The sequence below is a fragment of the Malaya genurostris genome, chromosome 2 (genome assembly GCF_030247185.1).
Source record: "Malaya genurostris strain Urasoe2022 chromosome 2, Malgen_1.1, whole genome shotgun sequence".
Classification (NCBI taxonomy): domain Eukaryota; kingdom Metazoa; phylum Arthropoda; class Insecta; order Diptera; family Culicidae; genus Malaya; species Malaya genurostris.
The window spans coordinates 75,273,656-75,289,276 of record NC_080571.1 but is presented as its reverse complement, the minus strand read 5'-3'; the positions used below and the strand labels follow the sequence as shown (position 1 = coordinate 75,289,276).

At 36.8% G+C, this 15,621-nt stretch overlaps 1 protein-coding gene across 7 annotated transcripts in view; it reads left to right on the top strand.

Moving 5' to 3' along the window:
• The first annotated feature begins 1,765 nt into the window (after positions 1-1,765).
• LOC131432883 (ubiquitin carboxyl-terminal hydrolase 32) overlaps positions 1,766-15,621 on the top strand; it is a 53,814-nt gene continuing 39,958 nt past the window's right edge. For 3 of the 7 annotated variants that reach the window (XM_058599449.1, XM_058599443.1, XM_058599450.1), the window contains exons 1-2: positions 1,766-2,199; positions 8,986-9,279. In XM_058599449.1, the coding sequence (XP_058455432.1) occupies positions 9,222-9,279 (58 nt within the window). In that variant the 5' untranslated portion in view covers positions 1,766-2,199; positions 8,986-9,221. Of the gene's footprint in view, positions 2,200-8,925; positions 9,280-15,621 lie in introns of all 7 variants that reach the window. The other 4 variants (XM_058599446.1, XM_058599444.1, XM_058599445.1 and 1 more) reach the window with 4 other exon arrangements.

Below are 15,621 nucleotides of genomic sequence, written 5' to 3'. Positions count from 1 at the left end.
TGTGCATATCTTTGCAGACACTTGTTCATCTTTGTTACACATAGTAACGGTTGGAGACGGATCGATCGTCTTTTGTTGAGTTTTTGCTGGTTGAAACTATAACCATGGAGATTTTATACCTTATTATTATTACCAGTATTTACATATGTAAATAAAACTGACACTATAATTAGAAAAAAATCGTGTATTTCCAAAATTGATACACAGAACCCATGGTAACTCTCAAGTGGTCACGGTATATATATAATAATTATTAATTGAGGTTTTCTGAATAGTGTACTGAAATCAATAATTTGTAGGATTATTTTTCAATGTGGACAAGGATAACGTACGAATTACTATAATGTTGACTATGTGTTCTAGTCAACCAGCGGTCTTTGAAGTAAAAGTTCTCTAGAAGATTTAGTAAATTTCAAATATATACAGAAGCATCCAATACAGAACCTGTCTCAACAGAAAATTCAACGCAGCTCTAGGAAGTTAAACACAGCACACTCGTGAGATGTAATTCCTCTTTTTCATACTCGTGAATGTCGATAACTATTTTCTTATTACAGTCACAAAAAGTACTGGATGTTGAGATATTTCGAAAGTAAATAAGCCTTTACTGTCAGCCAAATAGCAATTATTATGGTCAGTGTGTTACCGAGGAAATTTGACACCCGTGGCAAAATAAGTTTTGCTGCCCCCATCGTTGGTGTAATGAGACTGAGCTGCATCTCCGGAGAGATCACTTGGACGAGCAAAACAAAAGTTCTCAAGGATTGGTTCGCTTCCCCCCCTTAAACGTTGTGCCAGGGATGAATGCCCCCAGAAATGCCTGGAAAATGCTTTTTGTCGCAGTATTAAGTATTAAGGAAGCAGTGATAGAGATCTTATAAAAAGTTCATACCACAAATTGATCTAAGAAACTTTTGATTGGTGTTCAGTCATTTTCATTAAATACTGGGGATCTTAAGAATATAATAGTTGCGATACAAAAGTAATACAAAACAAATATCAATATTTTAATAATTTTATTAATAAATAACAAATAATATTAATAATTTTCGATAAAGAATCCATAAGCAGTATAGCAGCACAGAATAATCATGTATGCAAATATTTTCATTTTTATCGAGCTCTCACTATCGAATCTCAAGAATACCTCTCCAAATGTGACAAACGAAATGTTTCGGATTTTCCATGTTTTCGAATAAAGGAAACCAATCCATTTCATTAATAGATCCTTGCTCATGATCAGGTTTTCCTATGCCCCTAAAGATCATGCAGTTTCGAATTCTTGTCAAACAAATCAAACTATCCACTTAATGAATACAATACATTAAAAACACAATTTCACTATTCTTGATTTATTGATCCACCTTGACAACTCGTTAAATGTCACTAATAAATATAAAAAACTCTTCTAGAGATCGCATGCGCTTCGACTTTCTTACTGACGGTTAGACACACTTCTGAACGGTTAGATACGCTTTTGAACGATTATATGTCTTATTAGAGGTAAATGCAATTTCATTATATTTTGACGACTTTTTTTCATTTCTTTTGTATAATCCGGATCTGTCGTCCCCCTCGTTAAAAACAACTTAAAATTAATAGAGGTCCAACAGGAGGTAGTTTTTATTTTCCGTGTATTCATTATTCACCACGAAAATTAGTTCCTCATTATCTCACCACGTATACGTAAAGCGTGAGACAACAAGCGTGAGTGTGTGCTGATAGTGTAACTTCTTCTCCTGTGTCATTCCGATACGTCAGTCAGTCGAAAAGCAGAGCATTCAGCCAGAATGCAAAGTACCGTCAGCGGAGCTCGCGTAGAGGGGAAAATTTTTGATGTGATTAATTTGCAGTTTGCAAAAAAAGTTGATTCCTCAATCGGATCATCCATTTATCTAAATTTTGTTTCAAATGCATGACTACACGGTTACGCGAGTGTTATTTTACTGTTGAACCGAACTCCCGTGCAATTTAAAAATGCATCGTCACTGCTCAATTGAATCAAGTGCGTCGAGATAAAGCGAAATTAATTTTGTTTCCTGTTCCCTTTCCGATACCCGTTCGATTCCGTGGAAGTGAGCAATAAAGGAAAAAACAGCGAAATCCTAGGACAATGAAAGAAGTGCTGGTGGTGATACTACAATTCTCATCCCGTTAGGGCGGAAAATACTGAAATTTTAGGTTGCTGGATTTGATGTGGTTCGTACATCCTAATCACCTGATACGGTGAAGTTGGTCCCTTTTGCGTGATCGCTGTTTGTTCTCCAGTCTGATGTGCAATAATAAAAGAGAATCGTCACAAATTGTCAGTGCTGCCAGATGGAAAGTTTTAAAAGTGCTATGTATAGGTTTTGGTGTTTGCTGAATAAACAAGTTCAATAATTTCGTCAGGCCGAAATTTATTAGGAAACTACGAAATATGCTACATCCGATGGATCGCCGTGTTAGTTTACAGAATATAGTTTTGCCAAATATGTAAACAAATCAGAGGTTTTCTGTCGAAAAAGGGAATCAGCTACGAAAGTTAGTTTGTACAATGCATTTTGGATCTTTCCGAATGTTTTTATCTAAATAATCTTATCTTATATATCGTTCTTAGCATACATTTCCTTTTGTGGAATTTGGCCTTTATATTTCAACAGATTGCAGCCAATTCATAGTGTACAGAATCATTGCAAAGCTATTACTACAATTCTTCTGACACTAAGAATCCTTTCTGGATCGAACATACGACAACTGTCTTGTAAAACCAGCACCCTATGCCCATTTCGTTGCATTAAAAAGGTGTTTGCTATTTTCATATTGAAGAATCCTGCTAGATTTTTTACCACGAGATAGGGTTGTGGTAATTCTCTGGACATGTCCCGTGTAGGGCAACGGTACCAGCTGATCTAAACATTACAGCTTCGACCAAAACAAAAAACAATTCCTCATTATAGGAAAATGTTGAGAAATGGAAAACTCGATTATAATAAAATCTAACTGGTTTAAATTCTCACGCAATTTGTTGCTTTCTATAATGGTGTACCCAATAACACAATACGATATAGAAAACTTATTTTTCGTAAATTGTTATGACTAAGTCCCAGCGTACACACAATTATCGGGAATTCCTCTTCAAAGAGGATGTTGATAGATGATTACTTGACCGTTATCGCAAAGAACGTGATTTAATAGATAGTGTCATGTGTTGCAAGCCTAGAGTTAGTTATAGATATATGACTGTTCCAAATGATGTTTTGATGTTTTGCTCATTATTACTATTCATTTCATGAGGTAAAATAACGACAATTTTACGTTATTTTTCAGATACAAAAGCATGTAAATCTAATGTATTAAAGATCTTATTTTTATGTTCTGCCTTCGACTCATCAGTGCATTGGCAGTTTATCCTGAAAGACTCCTAATGGTTCAACATAAACCGCTAAGAAGACGTAAAGTTAATGCCATTTGCAAAAAAAATTGTACTGAAGTGTCATGTATTTACTGCAAGAAATGAAATTTGGTGACGGTCTGGTTGTATGAAGATAGTAGTTATTTATAAGTTTTAGTGTACAACGTATCTCTTTGTCGTGAATACGACTTACTTTACTATGGGACACCTTTTCAAAACTAGCCATATGGATGAATGGGCAGGACTTAATCGTGAATATCTCGACTTGTATTGATGGCAGCAACATAATTCTTTCACCATTTCATCAAAAATGTGATCCGGAATTTAGGATAATATTTTGACCAGTGTGAGAGAACCACAAACAACTCAAAAATGAAGTTTTCTCAAAATTTGAAAACAACGCGGAAAACTCTCTACTTTTGCTTGGTTTTTTTTTCTCGCAAGGACCACGATTTTGAGGTAGTCAGGCACATATCTTCAACTGAACGTTATAAAAGGGGAACCGTGGTCGAACATCTATAATTTCTTCTTGAGCGTTGGATGGAAGCAGTTGTCAGTGCGAGAAGACGCATTCAAGCAGCGGTTAAAAACCTCAAACGCTCAGGTCGTAGTTCTCGTTTGCCTTCCGCTCGTCGGGGCGAGAAGACGCATTAAACCATTTTCGCATCATTTGGCACTGCGAAGGGATGTGTTGCGGTTTGTACGCAAAGCTAGTTCAAACTCAAACAGGATTGCATCATACAACAGAGCTGTTGGTCGTTTGCATGGTGGAGAAAGAAAACGAAAAACAAAAAGTGGACAACATTATAAAAAATCAGCCGTTTTAATGGCCCTAAATATTATGTAACGAACTATTAGGATTACTTCTTTGCAAATCGAAGGTAAAAATCATCAGTTTATTGAAAATCCAAAATAGTTTGTTTTGCTTCGTGCACTTTTCGCTGTGCAAAAATCGTTCGAGAAAAATGTTCTGAACTGTGATAAATATCGTAGAGAATCCCACAATTTGGTCCTTATAAAAGGCAAAAATGAATTCTGTACAGCATCTTGATAGTTTTTTTCAATGAAATATGCAAATCCGAAATGAGATAATCGACGTCAAAAATCGTTTAAAATTCTAGTCGTGAAAAGTGGGAAAGTTTCACAATTCACGCAATCGATCAACTATCAATTCGATCTCGAAAGTATAAAGAAATCGTGTCAGTTTTATTCGTATTCACGTCATCCAGTTATGCCTCTGACATCACACACCCCTACTTTTTAAATGTAGCATTTATTAAAATATAGTTAAAATTAAATTACTAAGATTTAAATTGGGTATGCAGGCACAATGGTGACTTTTCAGCACTATTATATACATGATTTGGTTATTACCATTAAGACACCATTTGCTTCCGCAATTCTGTGATTTTTTGTGTAGGGAAAATTGTAAACCTGCTTGTAATGGGGAAAAGGAATTTATATACTAACTAACTAATACAGAGAGCGAACCGATTCAATTAAAGAATGCATCGATTTTTGTTGGAATTTGCTTATAATATTATGTGACATTACATCTAATGGTTCTATATTTGTGAGTCTGTGTAACTCATTTGTACTAAACCAGGGGGGACGCTTCAAAATCATTTCCAGAATTTTATTCTGAATCCTTTGAAGCGTTTTCTTCCTGGTGGAACAACAACTTGACCAAATTGGTACTGCATAAAGCATGGCTGGTCTGAACGAATTAACAATTTGTTCTTTAGACAGAGTTCATAATTTCTGTTTATAATTACACTTTACCTGGATTCGTTCAACGTGATCCTTGAAAGTAAGTTTTTTGTCATGCCGTAAACCTCAGTATTTTACTTGACCAGACCATGTCAATTCCAAGCCATTCAATTTGATAATGTGACTATTGTTCGGTTTAAGAAAAAAGCTCTTGGCTTATGAAGAAAGATAATTAATTGCGTTTTTGCTGCATTTGGTGCAATTTTCTGTTTTGACAGATAATCACTGAAAATATTTAAACTTTTTTGTAGGCGACTGCAGATCATTCTTAGATTTCTACCTATGGCTAACAGACTTGCGTCGTCACAGAATAGCGATTTCTGACTACCGGATTTGGAAGATCGGAAGTGAAAATATTACACAAGATTGGAGCTACGCTCGAACCCTGAGGAACACCTGCTCGTACGGGTAGCAATTTAGATTTAAAATTCCGAAAACTAATCTGAAGAGTACGATCAGTTAAATAATTTTGAATTATTTGGATCGAATAAACAGGAAACTGGAAGTCGGATATTTTTGCTATTAAACCTTTGTGTCAAACACTGTCGAATGCTTTTTCTATGTCTAGAAGAGCAACTCCAGTGGATAACGCAGAAGATTAATTTGCTTTTATCATGTTCGTTACTCTTACTAGTTGATGAGTAGTTGAATGTTCATGACCTAAACTGCTCTAATAAAAAAATTAAATTCTCATTTGTATGAGACATCACTCTAAACAAAATATTCTTTTCAAAAAAGTTTATTGATAGAAGAAAGAAAACTAATTGGCCGATAACTTGATGTTTCTGTTGGATTTTTATCAGGTTTAAGGATGGGAATTACTTTAGCGTTTTTCCATCTTTTAGGGAAGTAAGCAAATGAAAAACACATGAAATTTTCACCAAGAGTCTCAAGGCAACATCGGGAAGATTTTTAATAAGATTCTTCCCGATTATTAAAGATTCCATCATTACCAGGAGCCTTCATGTTTTATGTTTCCTTATGATTGACTTAATTTCAACAAAATTCGTCTTAGTAATATCATCTCGCAACAACACTTGAGTTGAAATATGATCATATTTAAGGGAAACTTCATTTTCAGTAGGACTCACAACGTTCGACTAGATAGTTTTGTTGGTATATAAACATAATTCAGTACTACTGGTCTCCCGTTTCCAGTTCCGGAAGTACCAAAATTAGTGAAGAAAAACTCCAAAAGTAGAACTCACTTCGATTTCTCTGCGACGCTTGAACCTATTTCCAAAAATCTTCCATTCCTTTAAATTGATCACATTTTCTCCAAAGCTACTGTAACATTTCATCCGGATCCGACTTCCGGTTCCGCAGTTACAAGGCGGTGAGTGTCAAAATTTTCAAAGCGTCATCTAAAATGATGATACAAATACTGGTACGCACCAGTACGTGCTGGTTGGGAAAAGGGAAAAACAATACATCTTTACGAACGATGCACACAGCGTGATTTGTGCGTTTGTCATACACGCTATAAAGAAAACGAAAACCAACACGAAAGCTTAGATTTGAAAATACAACCTAGTCCATCAGCACCGTAAACACGGGAATAGGATTTTTAAATCGAGTTGAACAAACCAGAATCACGGTGCGGCTACGAATGTCTGCTACTGGTGTGTGATTTTGGTAAAACACGGTGCTGCGGTTGAGAAAAATCTTAGCTTTTTTACGGTTTTTTGTTTTAAGTGCGACCGAAAGAATAAGAGAATGTCAATGAATTGATCTCTGCTCCGAGGCCCGGCGGACCGAGTGACATATATAATTCGAATCAGTTCGTTGAGTACGCAAAATGTCTGCCTGCGTATGAACAAATTTTTTGAACACTCACCTTTCTCGAAGATGGCCAAACCGATTTTCTCAACTCTGGAATCAAATGAAAGATTTTAAATTGCCATAGAAAATTTCAGAACTTTAAATTCATCCGACTCCGGCTCCGGAATTACAGGGTTACTAGTAGGGTGGGACAAAGTTGTATGTGAAAATGATGAATATGTATATTCATGTATGTATGTATATTAAACTATGCAAAATTTCAGCTTAATCGATGAAACCATATTTTCGCGCCCGACGTTCAAAGTTTGCATGGAATTTTGTATGAGGAAATCGACTTTTTACAACAAAATCGGCTGGAGCTCACCTTATGATTTAAAAAAAAAAACAGTGCATGTTTTGTTTCCGTAAGAAATTTAACCAATAATAAAACTTTTGTAGTCTACAAAACAATTCGACCGTTTTTGAAATTTTGCAATAAAACATCGCTGTTTTAAGTTGCGATTAAGAATGTCTCTTATTTTTATCAGTTGTTAACTTATATATCCTACCCTCTCCTAGTCTAGCTAATTAGTTTTTACAATTGGTGAGAATCTTGGGGAGGAGTTAGAATGCGCAGTGTTAGCCGGGTTTAACCAATGGGACTAGTTGTATCGAGTCGGCCATTGTACACTTGGAGAGTAAGAGGGGAAATAAGCTTTTTGATGAGAGTGAGCGGGTGTGATACGGAGAGGAGCGGACGATAGCAGGTTGGGTTATTCTCGTGAGTGTCGGTTTGAGTTAGTGTGCGTTCGTGAGTTACTGTTATTCTAGGTCGTGCCGGTTGGTATTCAAATGTGGACATGAGGGGTGTCAAGAAAAGGGGAAGTGACACAGTAGGTCATGTTTATTTTGTTGTTCGACGATGATATAACCGTTTGTAACTTGATGCTTCCTTGTTTCTTTGCAGTCGAAATTTATGTCAACGTCGTTCCTTTCTTTGGGTCAGCGTGAGGTGCAAGTGTTGATATTTTAGTTGCCTTCATGTAGGTAATGTATTTGTTTTATGTAGGTTTCTAGGTTTTCGTGGAATGGTGTTTTTACTAAATTTTGTCAAGTGCGTGTGGTCTGGGATGTGAGAAAGATTTAGTCTTGAATATTCATATTACATGGACTGAAATGTGTGAGGAGATTTATGGTTTGAAATGTGTGAGGAGATTTAGCGTTGAATGCTCATATTACAAAATAATTATCAAAAGAGAACCGACACAAGGATCGAACAATTTCTCATTTCTTAATATATCTAGCACCACTGCTGCCAGTGGTCGTAATATGATTCGACTTTCTTTTATTATGTTATAACGGTTGATCTGATCTGATTTGTCCTATGTGTTCACGATAGTTATTCAGCTTTGAAGTTCCATTTTAAGTGATAAATGATGTTCCAAAACTATTCGAAGGAATGTTTGGAAAACTAATAAGCATTCCACTATATAATCTGTAAAGATAATCACATGTATCATGCAAACGAAGTACTAAGTGTGCTGTTGGATAAAATATTTCACGTGATTTATAGTTCTTCACAAACACATGTTTTGATTTGCAACTCAACTTCTGCCATAAATATTTCTCTGTTAGAGAAAAATTTTTGTTCATAGCTTCATTTGTTGATATTTACCTCTATCCTGATAATTACGAGACTTTTTAATGAAATTGGTAAGCTCAGAACGAATGTGTTAGTTGCAGATTCATCCCAACCGCATCAAGTCAATTAAATCTTTTAACTAATTCAAGCTTGAAAGATCCCAACGACTAATCGTCTATCCCAACCATCACCAGTCAAATCCAATCCACGATCGGTTCGGAATGAATTCCGTCGATTTTCAACTCAACAAATGAGTCAAACCTTTTTTCAGATGGGGGTTCGCGTTCTCAGACCTATCATCCGTAACGGCTTACTAGAAAACCAATTGTGTAGTAATCAATATTTTCCCATCTGGCAGCACTTTCTCAAAATGATAGAAGAAAAAAACAAGAATGTCTAAACAAATTCTTTATCAAAGAACAGGAAAATGCATTTTTCAAGAGTAGTGTGAAGGTTCGGTGTAATAGAATGTGAAGCACTGATAATCTCGATGACGGTGCGGGAATAAAAAGTGAACCAGGAAAATATTCTGAAAGAAGTGCATCTTCTAACGCTTTTTTGTATGGAACAGTATCACTAGCTGCAGACTGCTGCAGAGCAGAGTTGTGTGCGGGCGAGAGAATTTATGCCGTTACTGTAAATTCAACGATAATAATGGGTGCTAAGGATTCAAAACCATCCTGCATAAGTTATGAAGATGCAGTGAAGAGAGGTAAGCATTTCATCTCAATTAATCATTTCTTATAACTACATCCAGAATCCATTTTTCTACATAACTACGTGAACCCAAATGGAGAAGGTTCTCATATAAAATTTGCAATTGTATTCGAATTTAGATTAAGATTGTCTACGAATATTAAAGAAAAAAAACCACCCGTTACCCAAAATCAAAACAATCGACAGGGTAATGTCAGAGACATTACTGGATGACGTGAATGCGAATAAAACTGACATGCCTTTTTCACACATCCGAAAATCGAAAATCGCACGTATTAGTTGATTGATTTTGTAAAGTGACGATTTTCAAATTTAAGTTGGGAATTAATATGACTTCAATTTCAATAACTTACTTGTCAAACCCGACTCGAAAATACAAATTGTATAGCGATTTGAAAAAAATATCCTCACACCAAATTTACGAATCCTACAATAAAAATTATTGATATCCACTATATTATTCACTTATATACTGATACGATATGCACTTCCGAAACTAGATAGTTTTAGTGAACATCTTACAAACCAGTTGTATTTCCATATAAAAAATATCTTGTTTGAAGATTATTCAGCCCAGATGAAGTATTGTCATCATGCCAAAAATTTTGATCTGTTCGTTTCCCAATAGGCGAGAAAATAAATTTTGGTTTTGGTTTGGCTTTTTTATTAGAAATTGATCATAGTTAGTGTCTGGTTTCAGGAATCAGAACAAATTGGCTCAAATGGCACGTTCCCCTTGATATTTGGAGATTTGTGCCTTGCCATCAATTTGTTTTTAGCATCATTTTCCCGATATATAAGAGGGAAGGATTGAAAGGAAATGGTAAGGGTTGGACTAGGAGGATGGGAAAAATTGACGACACAAAAACACATAAAAGCAAAAGTAAATTCTGCACCCCTAAGGGATGCTGAACAATCTGCTGAGGATCACATTTAGTGGAAGCAGAAGGAAATTCTGAACCTCTACGAGGTCCCGAACAGTCTGCTGTTAATAAAACCTCCAACCCCCGAGAGGATTTAGAGATCTTACAAAAGCGACACCATTCTGCACTCCCGGAAGAATGCAGAACGACTCGCAGTATGTACGAGCAGAAGTAAATTCGGTACCCCCCAGAGGATGCCAAACAATCTGTCAAACCCTATTTAAGGTTAATACAGTAGGGATTCATTCACTCCAGGAAGAACGATGAACCCTTCTGACTATAGCTCCTTACCACATTGGGTGAGAAACGAGAGAATATCCTTCAATTTTAGCTCCGCATACACAGACTCAACCATGTATGGAGAACCAAAAACCCGGATACGTAGCTGCCTCAATGCGGGACAGTTACATATCAGATGATATGAAGTACCATAATCGCATTCACACAAATCACACGAATAATACTCAGCACGTTGAATAGTAGCCATGTGATAATTGAGTTTGCAATGTCCAGTCAGAGCTCTGACCAGAACACTTCAATGATACTTGGAGAAATGCAGTAGACACTTTGACATTTTCAGATCTAAATCTGGTAGAAATGCTTTGTCTGAGCGCAAGTTTGCAAGCTGCGCCAGTAGCTGGCATGTTTGGATGCAGCCCAAGAACGTATCTTGTGCTTTATCCAACTAGTTGAAAGTGGTAAAGCTGGTTCAGGACCAACGAAATCATTCGTTGCACCAGCTCTAGCCAACTCATCAGCCCATTCATTTCCAGTAATACCAGAATGGCCGGGTACCCATAAGAAGTAAACAGCATTTGAAATGCTGAGGTCTTCAATTTGAGTTCGACATGCGATCACTAGATTCGACCGTGAGTCATTCGAACTGAGTGCTTTTAAGGCTGCCTGACTGTCGGAACAAAAATAAATACGTTTACCACAGATCCTCTGCTGAAGTGCCGATTGTACTCCACACAGAATTGCGTAGAATTCTGCTTGGAACACAGTACAGTATCTACCAAGTGAATGAGACTGCTCCAGCCTATTTCACGACAGTAGATACCAGCACCAGCACGACCATTCAACAGAGAACCGTCCGTAAAACAAACTATGTGTTCATCAAGTTGTCGTTCCAGACAACCAGACAACCATTCCTGACGAAGAGGATAGCTCACATTGAATGTTTTGAAAGGAAAACTGCATGTGAGAGTTAGGTCACTAGGAGCGAGTAAATACTCATCCCACGGAACCATTTGAGACCACAAGCGAGTGTGACTGGTAGCATAATCTAATGGGTTACTGTTCCAAAGCCCTGTAACCCTAAGACGGTATGCACAAGATAATGCTTCTTGTTTTAGGAACACATGTAGTGGTTTAATGCACAGTAGCGCCTCTAGAGCAGCAGTAGGAGTTGTCGTGAATACTCCTGTCATCGCCATTAGGACGATCCTTTGGAGATGATTTAGCTTTGACTGAACTGTCGCGACTTCTCCTTTCTGCCACCATACAAGACATCCATATGCTAAAATTGGTCTAACGATAGTTGTGTAGATCCAATGAATATATCTGGGTTTGAGTCCCCATGATTTTCCAAAAGCTCGTCTGCATTGGCCGAAAGCCATGCAAGCTCTTTTAATCCTGAAATCAATGTGAGCAGACCAATTCAGTTTTGAGTCAAGAATAACCCCGACGTATTTAACTTGATCGACCACAGTGACTCCTGAACCAAAGAACTGCAACGGACGAGCTCATGTGATTATCCTACGATGAGTGAAAAGCACCATTGATGTTTTGCCCGGATTTACAGATAATCCAAACCTGACAACACCATTGTTCAACAGATCGCAGGGCTTGCTGCATTAAATCAAAGAGAGTGTTAATGCTTATACCACCTTGAGGACACCCACAGACACTCAGCTTTCTAATCTCTGGCCTGCCGAATCGATGATCAAAGAAGTTGATTGCTAAGCATTGCGTGTATCCAGTAAGGGAAAAACCCAAGATATTCCGTTCACGACTGCAATGTTTAACCTCCTGCAGCCATTCAGCCATCGGCACGGAAATACACCTTGACTTAGGAGTTCCTATTTTTGTGGCCTTTTACGACATGGAATAGGAAACCAGTGGATCAATTCTTGGTAAAAAATAATTCCGCCGGATGCCACACGGCTTACCTGTTTGGTGGACTTATACCACCGGTACAGGTGGACCGTAGCGTTATTCTTAGCAGTTGGGAAACCGCTACCGACACTACACGGCTATCTAGGCTGCTCAGAGAGGGAAGTTAACATTGATGGTCAACTTCCATGGATGGCCGAACAGCCGGTCGAATTTACGAATCCTACAATAAAAATTATTGATATCCACTATATTATTCACTTATATACTGATACGATATGCACTTCCGAAACTAGATAGTTTTAGTGAACATCTTACAAACCAGTTGTATTTCCATATAAAAAATATCTTGTTTGAAGATTATTCAGCCCAGATGAAGTATTGTCATCATGCCAAAAATTTTGATCTGTTCGTTTCCCAATAGGCGAGAAAATAAATTTTGGTTTTGGTTTGGCTTTTTTATTAGAAATTGATCATAGTTAGTGTCTGGTTTACTAGCGAACAAAACATGTCGTAAGCCCACTTCGCTCAACCACTGAAAATATTCCGTATTTGTTTGTGTCGGTTTTGTACAATACGCTTTGTGCGATGGTTCGTTTAATTCATGCGATTGAAATTTTGCGCGCCTTACTTTGGCACTGATTTTCAGCTTAATGCTTGTTCATACCAAACATTTAGGAAAGCTTTAAATTTGAGTTATTTGTGATTAACTCATACTACTGAAAATTTTCTCATAAATCTCTGACCATATTTTCGATGATATGGAGAAAAAAATATGTTGCTGTGTTAAATACAACAAGAGATATTCGCGATTAAGTTCTACCCATTCTTAAATAGGATAACTTTTGAAAAGGCATCTCATAGTAATGTATTCACGACAAAACTACAAGAGACGGACTAAACAACTTTTGTAAAAATCACTCCTAACATTTGTTTTGAATATTTTGACAGCAGTATATTTCTGTGTTCCATAGAAAAAGAAAATAATTCTTTGAGAATTTTGGATGCCCTGAAAGAACTGTTAAGTTTCATCCAGGTATTGATCAAACACAGCGGAATTTCTATGAAAATGTCGCTTGTGCGAAGCGAATGGCGCACAAAATATATCCACAAACTGTTCAGTTGCTGATGTGCATAGCTACCTTCTTAGTGGCACTGACAAGTCGCACAAAGTGCAACATGATTCGATACAGATTCTTGTTTTGTGAAGAGATCCTATTTAAACGAGACCGTACCCATTGAATAGAAGAATTCCCATGAAAACAGTTGTCTCTAGTGCGGTCTAAATGCTGGAGTGTACAGCAACATTCTCTATGGCATTATTGAACTGAACTGAACCAAAGACATCATATTAACAAGATATCGAGCTCTTACATTTCCCGATCAAATCATTGACATCATTCTTTTTTGCGAGCATTCCGCTCTCAGATGATAAGAAGGATAAATGTCAAGTTCGTGCGCGTCAAAATGGCAGCACTGCGCACCCATACAATTGACATGATATGTTGAATGTGATGCCGTGCGATGGCGTTAAAGAACTGAAGATTGATTTCGCTTTAAGCTAACAAGGTCTGACAGAACGCAAGTTGGTTCGATATTGTTTCTTGTTTTATGCGTGCGATTTTCTTTAATACGAACACTCACATTGAAGAGCGGAATTCGAACGAAGCTCGTGAGCTTATGGATACGAAACCGTCGTCTTTGTTGGAGAGGACCATGATAATGACTTGGAAAACAGGGAAAATTAGATAGTGCTCATTATTAATTGAATTTCCCCCTCCGATTACCTAAACCATTTCATTCGAAAAGATGCGTAGAAATATTTCCAAGAAGTAAGTGTTACGTAATCGAAACTCTGTTTAAAATTGGTGGGACTGCCTGACCGCTGTAATATACGATTTTTTTTGTATGGAAAATAAAGACGTAGTTCTACATCAAAAGTAGGCTTTAATTGTGCTACGTCAAAGATTAAGATATAACACAAATAATACTCAATTGAAATATATATTTGTAAACCGAGAACGGCAAAGTTAATTTCAAAGTTATTCGGATAAGGAGAAAAGTATTATTACGAAGAGTTCTAAAACGAATAATAATATTAGCATTGTGTACCAACCTGTATTAACCTTAGTTTACATTAATTGGATTAATTATTGGAGGTTGTTGAGTAAAAGTCTCGACACTTTCATGAGACCTGGTACAGCCGCATGCGGTACCTTTTTCTCATATTGTATCTATTTCTCAAGTATTTCATTTACGTTCTGGTAATTCTGAGTTCCCGCTTCATCATGACCCATTAGGTTTCGATTAGATACAGTTACGGACAGTTCGATTCACTAGAGTACTTGAGGACAAAATGCACCTAATTAGTCTCATACCATTGAAGCACTCTTTTTAAATAATGACACTAATCTAAATTCGGTCATAATAGCGGGTTTTTAATTTGGTGCACCAAAAACGACGTTTTTGAGTCATTCAGTTTTTTTTTCAATTCCACCATTGATGAAGTCAACTGTGATGAAAACTGCACTTCGCTTTCCGTTGGTGCAGATAGCTTGCCAAATAAGATATTTCGAAAGCTTTCTACATTTTTTCTACATCATTCACTTTGAATTTTTTTTGTTTGTGTATAAAACACATATTCAGTCATTTGTTGCAGTTCAGCTTTGATGAATGTTTCGTAATAGCTACTGATACAATGTGGTTAACATGTGTCAACCCGAATAGAGTGTGAGATCAAAAAGAAAACTCAATTTGATGTTGTGCTGTTCGCATATATAGATTACTTAATTTGTTATCGTGTTGGTCGTTTTAACGGGTAAAAGATCAAAATCGAAAGCAAAAAAAAATGCTGTGTGACATCAAACTGAAAACTAGTTTTGCTCTCAGTGAAAGCACATTGAAAACTTATGATGTAGATTTTCTCGAAATGACACATCACGAGCATAAGCTAAATATAGACTAGCCAAAAAAGGTCCGGGATAGTATACTTTTAGGCGATTTACACGCAAGCAAAAAAAAATTTATACAACCCCACTAATTACACCACGAAGAGATTCCGGTTTCGAACTCAGGTGATTTGGAATGTGAACTTTTTGTGATTGCTATGGATTGTAAGTGATGATTGATAAAATAATTCTCATAGTATCTAGCGTTATTGAGTATATGAAGTTCTAAGCATATATAATTAGGAATGAGAATTGCTTTGAAGAGTGTCTTCGACACAGTTTGTGGACTACTTTTTAACTTTTAAACTGAACGCAAAGATTGTTACAGGACCGGATACTTAACGTATCTAG